The sequence below is a fragment of the Coregonus lavaretus genome (assembly GCF_964263955.1).
Source record: "Coregonus lavaretus genome assembly, chromosome: 13".
Classification (NCBI taxonomy): Eukaryota; Metazoa; Chordata; class Actinopteri; order Salmoniformes; family Salmonidae; genus Coregonus; species Coregonus lavaretus.
This window is the reverse complement of record NC_140000.1, coordinates 7,470,391-7,485,509: the sequence shown is the minus strand read 5'-3', so window position 1 is coordinate 7,485,509 and position 15,119 is coordinate 7,470,391. Positions and strand designations below refer to the sequence as shown.

At 44.9% G+C, this 15,119-nt stretch overlaps 1 protein-coding gene across 1 annotated transcript; it reads right to left on the bottom strand.

Moving 5' to 3' along the window:
• Nucleotides 1–2,774: 2,774 nt before the first annotated feature.
• On the bottom strand, nt 2,775–14,765 carry LOC311140154 (lethal(3)malignant brain tumor-like protein 4; the record flags this gene model as incomplete). Its single annotated transcript, XM_084175094.1, has 21 exons — nt 2,775–2,923; nt 3,116–3,178; nt 3,548–3,711; nt 3,826–3,890; nt 5,525–5,635; nt 5,764–5,961; nt 6,101–6,200; nt 6,512–6,629; nt 6,702–6,812; nt 7,029–7,114; nt 7,205–7,433; nt 7,546–7,637; nt 9,094–9,229; nt 9,351–9,455; nt 9,553–9,647; nt 10,420–10,471; nt 10,575–10,701; nt 10,845–11,076; nt 11,300–11,477; nt 11,558–11,693; nt 14,713–14,765. The coding sequence occupies 21 exons, from the start codon at nt 14,763–14,765 to the stop codon at nt 2,795–2,797; spliced, it is 2,580 nt and encodes an 859-aa protein (XP_084031220.1). The 3' UTR covers nt 2,775–2,794.
• Nucleotides 14,766–15,119: the final 354 nt, after the last annotated feature.

Sequence of the window (15,119 nt, the reverse complement as noted above, 5' to 3'; positions counted from 1 at the left end):
TGTGTGGCTGAGGGGTCGTGGGAATATTTGGCTGGTTTGGGCCACTCCCACAGTGATCCTAGAAGTTATTATTAGTTAGAACAGCAGAATACTTGGGGGGGGGGGGGGGGCATCAGAGTGAAGAAGGGAGGAGAGAAGATTGATAAATAGAATGGTGTGGGGCTGGATGGAGAAAGGTTTATGACATAACCAGGTGTGTGCTGGGACGGGACAGGTGTGTGCTTAGGTGTGGCATCAGTTCCTGTGAATCTGAGGCAGTAACAGGATACAGACACATCACTGACACAAGGTAATGATGACCACAGATCAGTGTGGTTAACAGATCAGAAGAGTGAATAACCAAGCCCTCAGGCAGTGTGCACATTAGAATAATATACAACACCAAAGACTGTATTTCATTTATTCCATTCCACTCACACACACACTCCAGCAAACACAAGCAAACATGCACCTTCACAACTGACACCATCTCACAAGTCAACAGCACTTATCAATCCCCCTTAAATTAAAATACATAAATACCGGTTTTGAATATAAACAATATTGTTGATAAACACATTTAAGCTCATTGCAACACACTTCCAAGGTATCACAAGGATGACATTGACAAAAAATCTTTAAAAGATTAATTCCTCAATTCAATTAAAAAAAATACATTTTTCATTTCTTGGAAAAGATTGGTATTGATTTGCATAAGCTTCCAAAGAACCACTTCTTATTGGGATGCAGGGTGTCACGACCCCAGAGCTATAATACACTATTTACACTGCGTACACAATAGATCAATCAGACCAAATGAAACAGTAAACAATATTCACTCAGAACACATTGATGATTTTCTTTTCTTTCCTTTTTTACATTCCAACTTCATTATCGTTTGACCATTATCTCTTAAGCAGGTCCACAGAAAAACATCTCTCTTCAGCTGAATTAGTCCTGAAGTCCAGCATTCCTTAAATTCCAATGCTATAACATTTGCCCTTTTAAATAAAACATCTGACTGACACACACATACACACACAAATCAATCCTCTCCCTCCCTCCACCCAAGCCTTGAGCCGTGCCAACCTCTTCCTGCCTTGGACCTGTAGAGACGTATCCATCTGATGGAGAGAGGTAGAACTACATGGTGCTTTTCTCTCACAACAAAAAAATAAATCAAGAAGTATTCAAGCAAAAACATGTACTGACTATTCTTGTTCCATTTTCTCAGGGCTGAGCATCATTTCCTCACAATTTAAAATAAAAACAGATATTTAAAAATAATAATATTAAAAGGTAGACTCAGCGGTATGACGTAGATGCAGAAAGTAAACAGCATAGTGGGTCAATTTCCGCAACAACTAAGAGCGTTGAAGCGCGAGGCTCAACTTCTCCGCTGTTTTGCTTCCCGGTAGCCAGGGAACAGCGTGAAACCAACCCATGCACATGTGCAGATCACAGGAGGCTGCTGATGGGAGGACGGCTCATAATAATGTCTGTAATGGAGTAAATGCAATGGTATCAAACACATGGAAACCATGTGTTTGATGAGTTCAATGCCATTCCACTATTCCGTTCCACCATTACAATGAGCCCGTCTTCCCCAATTAAGGTGCCACCAACCTCCTGTTCCGCAGATACTATGTGTGAGAGCGAAGTCTTGCATCTCGCTCATCTCAATATCTGTGGAGCTGCTCGTGGCAACATCATTTCGCTGAGTCTAACTTCAAATCGAATTCAATATCAATAGTTTTAAGATGCCCACTACTCATTTCTTATTCATTCAGAAAACAAACATTTAAGTTAAAGGGGCAATCTGCAGTTGCTATATACATTTTTGGACATATAAATGAATGATATGTACCCATTGATTCTTGAAGAATATCTTATAAATGCCTCATGAGCTTAGTTCAACAGTCGTACCCCATCAGAACCCAAAATATAAGATTGTTTTACTTCAATGTTGGTAAACAACGTAAATGTAAACAAACACTGTATAGCCTCAAAACATGGTTAAAACTATAATTTTGATGATGGTCAGTCCTTACATACATAGTTCTGTCTATGAATTTGAGTGGTAACATTTCTCCAGCCCCATCCCTCAGCTTTCGGCCAAAACAGTGGTGGGGTCATCGCTTTAATATTGTTTCAACTCAGGATTGCCCCTTTAAATTATAATTGTTGTTATGTTACAGTATAAAACACTTTCTTGGGTGTCTGACAGGTAAGATCTCAATTGCATACTCCTCGCGTCCTCTCTCCTCGTCTCCTTCTGAAAACCCATTGGAGAAGTTCAGAGGGGCGGGACCTCTGGCTTTCTCATCCAATGGGTTTTGAGAAGGAGACGAGGAGAGAGGACGCGAGGAGTATGCAAATGAGATCTTCCCACAGACACCGCAGGTACATCCTCTCTGTATCCTCTCTATTCCTCTACACTGACGTGCAAGAACTGGATAGGTGAAAGCAGATTCCTGGTGGGCATCCATCACGTTGCTCTGACCTATCCTACGGCTCTGATCAGTGCAGATGAAGATAATAATAATAATAATAATAATAATAATATGCCATTTAGCAGACGCTTTTATCCAAAGCGACTTACAGTCATGTGTGCATACATTTTTACGTATGGGTGGTCCCGGGGATCGAACCCACTACCTTGGCGTTACAAGCGCCATGCTCTACCAATTGAGCTACAGAGGACCACAAGATCAAAGGGGATAAGGTAAGGAGGCAAGGAAAGGAGATGAAACTTCTCTAGACTATTGAGATACAGCGGTCGGGTATGGGAGGAAGTGAAGCGTGAGGGTGCGTCTCACTCCTCATCAGCGTTCTTCAGCATGAGTATGGCGTTGTATATCTTGAGGGCGGGGCCTAGTTTGATTGACAGGATCTTGACTATGTCTGCTTGGGTGAGAAGCAGGAAGGCCTCTCCGTCTATTTGCTGGAGCGATACACAGAGACACAGAATAAGCTCCAACACAGAACGTGTGTGTGAGTGTTTGAATGTCAATGGCAGAATTTAATTTCACTTGGTTGCATTGTCATAGGATACACCAACCAGGAGCAGCAAATGAGAGGAGTGTGTGTGACTATCCTGATTCACACAGTTGGAGTTTGAAGTGGTAGTTCTTACCTCTGTCCTGAAGGTGGCAGCGTGCTCTTTGCAGCCCGGGAGCCCTTTGACAAAACTGGCCACCTGACCAACAGGGAAACAAACATTAACACACACACACACACACATAAATAAATAAAAACGCAATAGGATACACAAAGCTATTGTATTGGCTGTATGTGTAATGTATGTGTTTTGCACAATATGTGGTCCTCTGTAGCTCAGCTGGTAGAGCACGGCGCTTGTAACGCCAAGGTAGTGGGTTCGATCCCCGGGACCACCCACACACAAAAATGTATGCACGCATGACTGTAAGTCGCTTTGGATAAAAGCGTCTGCTAAATGGCATATTATTATTATTATTATTATTATTATATGTGAGTTTGTATAGTATGCGTACAGTGTGCCTGTACATGTTTGTATTGCTTATGTCCTCATGTGTGCGTGTCTGACCTCGTCAGCGGTCCAGGTTGAAACTCTCTTAGCAGTGAGGCCCAGGACCTCAGGGAGCAGCTGGCAGTGTTTGTCCCAGCACAGAGCCACCCTGTGAGGGGGAGAGGAGGAGCCACCTGGGGAGAACACTGACTCATGGAGTGCCTGCTGGAGAGACAGGGGGTCTGGGGGAGAGGGAGGAGAATTGAGCTGTTCATATCTTCAATAGACATGCACAGATAATATATAAACCACACAGCGTTACACCCATTCTCTATTTCTGGGAGGAGAACCTCTACCTTTCCCATCTCCACTCTCCTGCTTGACCAAGTGCAGCTTCAGATACTTTGGGACTGGAGCAGACCTGCTGAAATACAACATACAGTGCCTTCAGAAAGTATTCACACCCCTCAACTTTTTCCACATTTAGTTGTGTTACAGCCTGAATTTAAAATTATTAAAATGAGATTTTTTTTGTCACTGGCCTACACACAATACCCCATAATGTCAAAGTGGAATTATGTTAAAATGTATGAAATGTCTTGAGTCAATAAGTTGAGGAGTAAAAATGTGCTTAACAAGTCACAAAAATAAGTTGGATGGACTCAATCTGTGTGCAATAATTGTGATTAACATGACTTTTGAATTACTACCTCATCTCTGTACCACACACATACAATTATCTGTAAGGTCCCACAGTCGAGCAGTGAATTTCACACACAGATTCAACAACAAATCCAGGGAGGTTTTCCAATGCCTCGCAAAGAAGAGCACCTACCGGTGGATGGGTAAAAAAAAAAAAAAAAGCAGACATTGAATATCCCTTTGAGCATGGTGAAGTTATTAATTACACTTTGGATGGTGTATCAATAGACCCAGTAACTACAAATATACAGGCGTTCTTCCTAACACAGTTGCCGGAGAGGAAGGAAACCGCTTAGGGATTTCACCATGAGGCCAATGGTGACTTAAAACAGTTACAGAGTTTAATGGCTGTGATAGGAGGATGGATCAACAACATTGTAGTTACTCCACAATACTAACCTTACTGACAGAGTGAAGGAAGGAAGCCTGTACATAATACAAAAATAATCCAAAACATGCATTCTGTTTGCAACAAGTCACTAAAGTAGTACTGCAAAAAATGTGGCAAAGCAATTCACTTTATGTCCTGAATACAAAGTGTTATGTTTGGGGCAAATCCAATACAACACATTACTGAGTACCACTCTCCATATTTCAAGCATAGTGGTGGCTGCATCATGTTATGGGTATGCTTGTAATCGTTAAGGACTGGGGAATTTTTCAGGATAAAAAAGAAACGTAATGGAGCTAAGCACAGGCAAAAATCCTAGAGGAAAACCTGGCTCAGTCTGCTTTCCACCAGACACTGGGAGACAAATTCACCTTTCAGCAGGACAATAACCTAAAACACATGGCCAAATCTACACTGAAGTTGCTTACCAAGAAGACAGTGAATGTTCCTGAGTGGCCGAGTTACAGTTTTGACTTAAATCTACTTGAAAATCTATGGCAAGACCTGAAAATGGTTGTCTAGCAATGATCAAGAACCAATTTGACAGAGCCTGAACATTTTTGCAAAGAATAATGGCCAAATGTTGCACAATCCAGGTGTGGAAAGCTCTCAGAGACCCAGAAAGAGTAAAAACTGTAATCGCTGCCAAAGGTGCTTCTACAAAATATTGACTCAGGGGTGTGAATACTTATGTAAATGAGACATTTCTGCATTCATTTTCAATAAATTAGCAAACATTTCTAAAATCATGTTTTCACTTTGTCATTATGGGGTATTGTGGGTAGATGGGTGAGAAAATGTAATCCATTTTGAATTCAGGCTGTAACACAACAACATGTGGAATAAGTCAAGGGGTATGAATACTTTGTGAAGGCACTGTCCTCTCTTAGTAAACCAACAAAAAACACTCTGCTCCAACATGCATTTCAGAGTTTGGTAGGAGAGAGGAGTGTGTGCCTTACCTCTTGGCCTTGGCTCCGTCGTGGCTGGGCTCGGTTGAGCCCCCTGGTGGCTCACTCTGACTGCTGCACCCGGATCGTTCGCCCTCGACAACCGTTGGCCCCCTAGTAACACTACCATAGAAACAACTGTTGCCATAGAAACAACTCCACAACTCCAGACTTGATTTGCAGTACGATAACAAAAGAAGGCACTGAAGCAGAGCTCTCCAAACCCCTTCTGTTACATGTTCCACACGTACCTGGTCTGAGGGGAGTGGTCTGCAGGCTCGGGCTGCTCTGGCGTGGTGGGGGTGTTTGTCTGGGTGTGTGAAGGAGGGTCTGGCCGTCGCCCACGGTGATGAGGCCCACTCAGGGTCATAGGTCGTTCTCCACTCAGACGGTCTGGTACCTGGCCCTCCCTGTTCAGGTTCATCTCAGAGTACGGACAGCTCACCCCTCTACACACACACACACACACAAACACTACTAGTTCAGAACAGGAACACACATCACCTTGCTCACAGATCACAAGTATGACGTGTTTTGATAACAAAACTATTTTGACAGTTTGTGTGTGTGTGTGTGTGTGTTACTGACGTGTAGTGGGTTCCGTAGCGGGGTCCTCGGATGTGGCCAACCCCATTGCATCCTGGGGTAGGACAGCCCTGCCCTGGGAGGACCAGCATATCAGTAGAGCCTGAAACACACCGCAGAGTTACTACTACTAGCTAGTACTACACACCCACACACCCACACACACACAGAGACAGAAACACCAGAGAGAGTGACCTGACCACACACACAGACATACACTAAATAGTGTTTATGTCCCCATAAACCGACAGCTAGCTACAGCAGCTGTGTAGAACCAGCATCATTTTAACTACACATTTTTTTCTGCATGCCACTTCTTGCAAACCTTACACTTTGGGACTGGTTGGAAAATATTTGTGGGTTTTAGCAAAGTCATGACCATGTCGATTTTTTGGAAGTGTGTGTGTGTCTCACCATTGGGGGGGTGTTGTAGGGGATGACTAGTCTTCTGACACCAGCCCACAGGGTGCAGGTCTGGGCAGTCAGCGTCCACCCAGTAGTCATACTCCTCACTCCAGCCATCAAAATGGATCTGAGAAAGACAGACAGGGTTACACACACACTACTCCACAATAATCATACAGTACTCTCACACACAGCGTACCCTCAGTCGGTGGTCCTCCACCTCGGCGATGGTTGTTACACGGATGAGCATGGGGTTCCTCTTATCGACGGCTTCCAGCTTCATTCCAGCCTGGAACCCATGGCACGGACGCTACAGGACACATTCAAGAGTTAACATCATGATTGATACAGATGGATTCATTTGCATATTTGTAGCTGATATAAATAAAGAACGTCAGACGACCCAGCACAGAGCCCAGGGGAACTCCATGTGAAAATCCCCCAGGCATCCCAATCAACACCAACAATGTAATTTGCATGTGTCACAGGTTTGAGTGTCAACTGTATGTGTGTTTGTGTGCCTTACCAGTTTGAAGGCACGTGCAGGGACTGCCTGTGTCCCAGTCTCCTCCATGTATTTATCCCAGGAAAAACTCTTCGGGTGCTTATACTCTGAGAGGGGAAACCACAACACACACCCTTATACAATGTTTTATGGTGTATCCAAATAAAGCGTTGAAATATGTTTTGTGTGTGTCTCACCAGCAGGGGTGGTGAGGGTTAGCTCAGCCTCCTCACAGTAGCCTACAGGGTGGATGTAGGGACTGCTGGCATCACACCAGTAGTCATACGTGTCGTCCCAGTTGTCAAAGTGTATGAGGAGTCTGTTGTCAACAGCAGCCGCGATGGACGCTACGCAGATCAGATACGGATTCTTCTTATCCACCGCCTCCAGCTTCATACCCGCACGGAACCCTGACGGAGTCACCGACTACACCCACAAGCACCCACATAGTTCATGTACAAACTTACTTGAACAGACCTAAGGTCACCAACACAAACACACTGTTAATGGATCCACACAGGCTGTGAGGTAGGCTCACCGTGTTGAGGCTCTTGAAGAGGTGTTTGGGGGCCAGCTGACCTCTGCAGTTCTTCACATACATGTTCCAGTTGAACTCCCCATCCTTACAACCTAGACACAAAAGGTTGAAGGTTAAAGTTTTGTCCAGCAGCAATTGTACAGTCGGTAGAATATGCATGTGTGTCGTGTGTGTGTGTATGTGTGTCTGGGGTGTGCGTGAGGTGTGTGTATGTGTGCGTGAGGTGTGTGTGTGTATGTGTGTCAGGTGTGTGTGTATGTGTGTCTGGGGTGTGTGTGGGGTGTGTGTGTGTATGTGTGTCTGGGGTGTGTATGGGGTGTGTGTGGGGTGTGTGTGTGTGTGTCTGGGGTGTGTCTGGGGTGTGTGTGTGTATGTGTGTCGGGTGTGTGTGTATGTGTGTCTGGGGTGTGTGTGGGGTGTGTGTGTGTATGTGTGTCTGGGGTGTGCGTGAGGTGTGTGTATGTGTGCGTGAGGTGTGTGTGTGTATGTGTGTCAGGTGTGTGTGTATGTGTGTCTGGGGTGTGTGTGGGGTGTGTGTGTGTATGTGTGTCTGGGGTGTGTGTGGGGTGTGTGTGTGTATGTGTGTCAGGTGTGTGTGGGGTGTGTGTGTGTATGTGTGTCTGGGGTGTGTATGGGGTGTGTGTGGGGTGTGTGTGTGTGTGTGTCTGGGGTGTGTGTGTGGTGTGTGTGTATGTGTGTCTGGGGTGTGTGTGGGATGTGTGTGTGTATGTGTGTCTGGGGTGTGCGTGAGGTGTGTGTATGTGTGCGTGAGGTGTGTGTGTGTATGTGTGTCAGGTGTGTGTGTATGTGTGTCTGGGGTGTGTGTGGGGTGTGTGTGTGTATGTGTGTCTGGGGTGTGTGTGGGGTGTGTGTGTGTATGTGTGTCAGGTGTGTGTGGGGTGTGTGTGGGGTGTGTGTGTGTGTGTCTGGGGTGTGTGTGGGGTGTGTGTGTGTATGTGTGTCTGGGGTGTGTGTGGGGTGTGTGTGTGTATGTATGTGTGTCTGGGGTGTGTGTGGGGTGTGTGTGTGTATGTGTGTCAGGTGTGTGTGTATGTGTGTCTGGGGTGTGTGTCGGGTGTGTGTGGGGTGTGTATGTGTGTCTGGGGTGTGTGTGGGGTGTGTGTGTGTATGTGTGTCAGGTGTGTGTGTATGTGTGTCTGGGGTGTGTGTGGGGTGTGTGTGTGTGTGTATGTGTGTCTGGGGTGTGTGTGGGGTGTGTGTGTGTATGTGTGTCAGGTGTGTGTGTATGTGTGTCTGGGGTGTGTGTGGGGTGTGTGTGTGTGTGTATGTGTGTCTGGGGTGTGTGTGGGGTGTGTGTGTGTATGTGTGTCAGGTGTGTGTGTATGTGTGTCTGGGGTGTGTGTCGGGTGTGTATGTGTGTCTGGGGTGTGTGTATGTGTGTGTGGGGTGTGTCTGGGGTGTGTGTCGGGTGTGTATGTGTGTCTGGGGTGTGTGTCGGGTGTGTGTATGTGTGTGTGTATGTGTGTCTGGGGTGTATGTGTGTCTGGGGTGTGTGTGTGTGTATGTGTGTCTGGGGTGTGTGTGGACCTTTGGGCAGCAGCAGCTTGTGGCCCATCTTCTCACACCAGCCCGCGGGCTTAACATCCCAGGTGTCAGCATTTACCCAGAAGTCATAGCATTCTGGATAGCCGTCGAAATGAAGCCTTATCCTATAACCCTGGACCTGAGACAGAGAGAGAGAGAGGAAGGAACGCAAAGAAACGAGGGAAAGCAAAGGGTTAGTTGTTAGAAAACAGATTTTCCCCCTATATTTTATTGGTCTGACCTGTTAAACAGACACGTACCTCAGCAACACTGAGCACACAGAACAGAGAGGGGTGACAGGGGTCCAGTCCTTCTAACTTCATCCCCACTTTGAAGGCATTCCTGCTCTGAGGGAACGACTGGTGCTGCAGGACACACAGATAACACTCTTTGACACGTCTGTACAACTGTTTGTGTGTGTGTGTCAGAGTGAGAGCGCATGATAAAGTGTATGTGCCACACCTCCTTGAACAGTTTAAGGGGGGCAGCTATAGCCTTCTCCTCCTCCAGGTAGGAGGGCCAGCTCCAGGGTCGCTTCTTATTGGGTGGAGCTGTCACTGGGGGTGGGACAACGAAACAGTCACCAATCAGTGACATGAAAACCAGCAGGATTGCAGCACTCATGACCCCTGGTCTACCTGATTGGACAAACTTTCTAGCCCTTGTCATGAACAACAAATCCATCCTCTCATCTATCCATCCTCTCATCTTATCCATCCTCTCATCTATCCATGCTCTCATCTATCCATCCTCTCATCTATCATCCTCTCATCTAGCATCCCTCCCATCTATCTATCCATCCCTCCATCCTCTTATCTATCCATCCTCTCATCCCTCCATCCTCTCATCTATCATCCCTCCATCTATCCATCCCTCCATCCTCTCATCTATCCATCCTCTCATCTATCCATCCTCCCATCTATCCATCCCTCCATCTATCCATCCTCTCATCTATCATCCGCTCATCTATCCATCCCTCCATCATCTTATCTATCCATCCTCTCATCTATCATCCGCTCATCTATCCATCCTCTCATATATCCATCCCTCCATCCTCTTATCTATCCATCCTCTCATCCCTCCATCCTCTCATCCCTCCATCCTCTCATCTATCATCCGCTCATCTATCCATCCTCTCATCTTATCCATCCTCTCATCCCTCCATCCTCTCATCCCTCCATCCTCTCATCTATCATCCGCTCATCTATCCATCCTCTCATCTTATCCATCCTCTCATATATCCATCCTCTCATCTTATCCATCCTCTCATCTTATCCATCCTCTCATCTATCCATTCTCTCCCTCCCCTCATGTAATAACAGTACATACCTAGCTTGGCCAGCTTAGCAGCTCTCCTCCCTTTGACAACCTTGACCTTGTCCTGTAGAGAGAGAGACAGTGACACATCAGCAGGAGAGCTGCCACACACACACAACATTACTCTGCTTTCCAGGACCAGCGTTGGTGACATTTTCTATCATCACCTCTTCCTCCTCCTGGTTGTCTTCCTCTTCATCACCAGAGTCCATGTAGATCTTCCTCTTTTTCCTCACTCTTTTCCCCAGTCCCCCCTCCACCCCCTCTCTCTCCCTCTGCTCCCCGGGAGATGACCTAAACACACACAGAACAGAGGTCATTCTGTGAACTATGCTCATGTGATGACTGTTTCAGGTCTTAACTGTTACTACTATCAATATGCTTTCTAAAATACAGTACAGTAAGAATAGCTAACATCTTAGAGTGGGAGTCTTTACCTGCCACTGGAGGTCTGGACACAGATGGAGCTGCAGTATTTGCCCTGGAGGAAACTCTCCAGTGGACCGGAACCCCCACACGACCTACAGCTAGCCATCGCAACCCTGGGGACCACCTCTGCACTGGAGCCCACCTCCGCACTGGGACCTACCTCGACGCTGGGGCCCACCTGCACACTGGGCTCCTCCACAGTGGGACCCTCCTCTAGAGACAGAAGCACAGGGCCTTGAGCTGGGGGAAAGAGAAGAGTAATATTGAAGCTTTGTAGAATTCAACGTTGAATGTGGGAAATGTAATGGATTCTATGGCCCCATCTGCAGAGCACCCAGTATGTAGTATGCTAATATACACAGTGCTGACATAGACTCATAGCTCTGATATAAATACTACACACCTGTATTATAAACAGTCATAACTATGTTATAACCCCTATGTAACCGTATGTTTACATTACCCTTAGGTGCAGGTGGCTGGACTTCCTTGGCTGCAGAGGAGGCTGCGCTGCTCTCTGATTGGGCCTCTGGTGGAGGGGTGGGCCTTTGCGACTGGGCGGGGTTCTGGGGGGCTAGCCCTGCCTCTTTGACCTCTGGCTCTGTCACGATCTCCAAAGTTCCAAACTCTGTCATACGGAACTGAGAGACACCAGTTAGTCACACACCTGTCTGTAGTATCCACACACACACACACACACACTCACACACACACACCGTACCTTGATGTCGCTGCCGGGCAGTGTGGCGATGCCGTCCTGCCAGTCTAGAGCACCCATCATGTCAAACTCTGCCCCCTGGGAGGGGCCATCGCTGGGCGGGGTGTCAGTCATCTCTCCCTGCTCTCCTCCTCCTGCACTGACATAAATCAATTAATCAGTCAGCCAGTCAATGGGCGTGTTCGAGCGGTCACCGCCTTTCAAAATGTGTTGCATTATGGGGATAAAAATTGTCTGACTTGCGCCTACATGTCGACTGCACGAACTTGACAAAAACCATGTGATCAAAGGTCATGCAGTTTTTGATGAAGTCGCATTCAAGTCGCTGCTGTTGCTTCTCACCAACTGCACCATGTGGCCGTCGTCTGGCTAGTGGGAGGAACTATAGGCACTATCTGTCAACCAATCATTAGGATGTTTTTAGTTGACCCACGTGAACGTGACCAAAGACGTGACTGAAACAGAAACCAACTTTGCTGCGATTCTAAAGCTATAGGGGATACTATGATATTTGAGACCTCTCTCTAACCAATTAATTGCACACGTTATGTTTTCAGTTTGTGGGTGTGTGATGAGGGTATAGAAAAGTTTATTTCGACATTTATAAAGAAAAACATGTATATACAATAGCAGGTATGTTGACACTGCCATGTTGATCTGAGCCTTTCTTTTAGAAAACCATTACTAGGGCCGGGACGATACCAGTATCGCGATACTTGTTAGTATCGTGGCAAGGAAACAAAGCACAAAGCCGTTTTAACTTCTTTAGGAAAGCAGCCCTATAGTTGGAAGCAAACGTCACTGTCATCCAGAGTCACATTTATTTCTTTTCCAAGCTAGAACACAATATTTTACATACAGCAGGTTTTTAAAGAACCAAAGAATTTAGTCTGCTTCGTGTTTGAATTTTTGCATGGAAATAATATTGCGATACTGGTATTGCGATACACAGCCTAACCATTACAGTGTCTGACATTCTGCTGTCGCAGATGCACCTCCCCTGACTTTACTCGTTAACAGAATGTTTAGTTAGACTTACTACTCAAACACACCTAATCACTCAATAACCATACAGGTGTCACATCCAAATTACCTCGTACCCCAGCACTGGTACCCTGTGTGTATATAGCCAAGTCATCGTTAATCATTGTGTATTTTTTCCTTGTGTTATTATGTTTTCTATTACTTTTCTATTTTTCTCTCTGCATTGTTGGGAAGGGCCCGTAAGTAAGCATTTCACTGTTAGTCTACACCTGTTGTTTAGGATGCATGTGACAAATAACATTTGATTTGAATTAAGACAGCACGCCCAGTTCAGCAGTGGAAGGGGAAACACTGCCACATGGCTATTGACATATCTGCCTGTCTTTCATGTTAAGACAAGATGTGTGGGTGTTTGTTCATGCAAGGATCTGGGATAGACTAGGCATTTACATTTTAGTCATTTAACAGACGCTCTTATCCAGAGCGACTTACAGTTAGTGAGTGCATACATTTTCATACTGGCCCCCCGTGGGAAACAAACCCACAACCCTGGCGTTGCAAGCGCCATGCTCTACCAACTGAGCTACAGGGGACTACTAGGCCTGTCTGTATGTTCTCAGAGTAAAACTGAGATTGAGAAAAATCTGTCAAATGGATACAATTGTCTATCTACGTGTTTTAGTTAGATATAAGATATATATGTCTGTATCTATGTAATGTTTTTGCACCATGTACTTTCGGGACCACAATGGAAATAAGTCACTGACTTTATTTTGCTATCCCTGTTACGTTTTGAAAATGAATGTAGTGTGTGTATGTATTTTGTTTAACTGGCTAATAAAAACAATCAATCAAATTACATTATCCGAAAAGGTGTACTCGAAGAATGTTCGAATATCCCTGACACAAAAAGTACAGGTACCTGCGAGAAGTCAACCAAAGCGTGCAAGTCAGGTACTAAAGAACCGCATCCCATCGCCGCTAGAGGGCGACTGTAGGTTGACTGTTGTGGAATACACCATGCACTTATATGAAGCAAAACAGTAAATATTTTACTTTTGAAAACTAAATATCAAATAATAAATGCACAAGCACTCCTGCATGGATTAGCCTAGAACACAAGTATTGACAAACACCGTGAGAGACGTGTCAAATACAAGTTAAAAGAACAAGTTCAGCTTTTCCTTGTTTTAACAGTATCTTATTAAATCGGTTGTTTGCATTGCCGCGGACAACAGAGATGGTAGAATAATCAATTGTTTTAAAGAAAACAATGTGTTCTGCAAAGAAAGGTCGAATTTACGTGTGTTTTAATCAAACTATGATCACGATATAACGTTTTCGCCTCGACGCTGGTTCAACACTATATTTTGGTCAAATAAATGATTTGTTTGACTGAAATAAAAGAATGGGAAGTAAACAATCAAGTGTGCTTTTCGACAGCTGTCAGTTTACGTTCCCAAGTTTAAACCTCGAATTTATTCGACCATAAATAAAGTGTTCGTGCGCCCATGATTAGCATTCGTCTTATACAAAATGGCGGAGCATAGGAAGAGGCCACCAACACGTTAAAACTATGTAAATGACTCAAGTTATTTATTAAAACACATAATGCATTGACTTGTCTGTCAAATAAAACCAAATATATACCCTGCAATTTCATATGTTAGTGTTTTCCCTCATCATGGCCATTTTCTTTACTTTCCCCTTGTCTCGGAATGTCAGCCAGCTAGCTGCCAGCTAGCTTGCTAACTGCTTCTGGCTAGCAAAGCGTCACTACGGTTCAATTCAAACGGGTAGCTAGACGGCTAGGAACTGGGACTAGCATTGTGGCTTGGTGTAGCGAAGTAAGGACAACCAGTAATAAATAAGTTTCCAGGTTTTGAACGTTAGAAAATGTTTAGGAACGGACTTCCACAATAGTTGGAATAAATAAATAAATAACCGCCCATACACTGCGTTATTTGTTCAAGGCTAAACTATAGAATTGCTTGTTTTTAATTTCTTCAATAGAAACTTGACTCTCCGATTTATCTTTACGGTTTTAAATCACAGTACAAATAATAAGAACCCGTGCAAACTATAAAACGAACGATGCTTTACCGATTACTGTTGTTATTTGCAACATGTAATGTATAACGGCGATTATATTGTTAGAAAATTATGGAACTCACCTCGTTTCTGTTTTAACTCTTATTTTGAGCTGGATAGTGGATGCAACACGCATGCGCTCAATGAAAGCTGCCTGACAACTTTGGATCTCGGTAAACTTGAGGACACAACTATTGATGGTCGATAGGTACAGCAAGACAGACGCTTAGAGTGGACATATAGTTTATTAAATATTGTATTCATGCCTTGGGACTAGTCTTTCTCCCTCGTGTATTTTCAGAATCTCAGAGAGCATCAAATCGGAGCGCAGCGTCTGTTTGGCGTGGCGCGCGATTTCCATTGTGGTCATGTCGCTGTATGCCGTCAATAACTGTTTACGTCACTACCAGTCAATATTGGCCCCATATGTTAAAAGAAAGATGACAGTAGACTAATCATAAACCCAACTTCTAGCTGTTTTATGAACGTG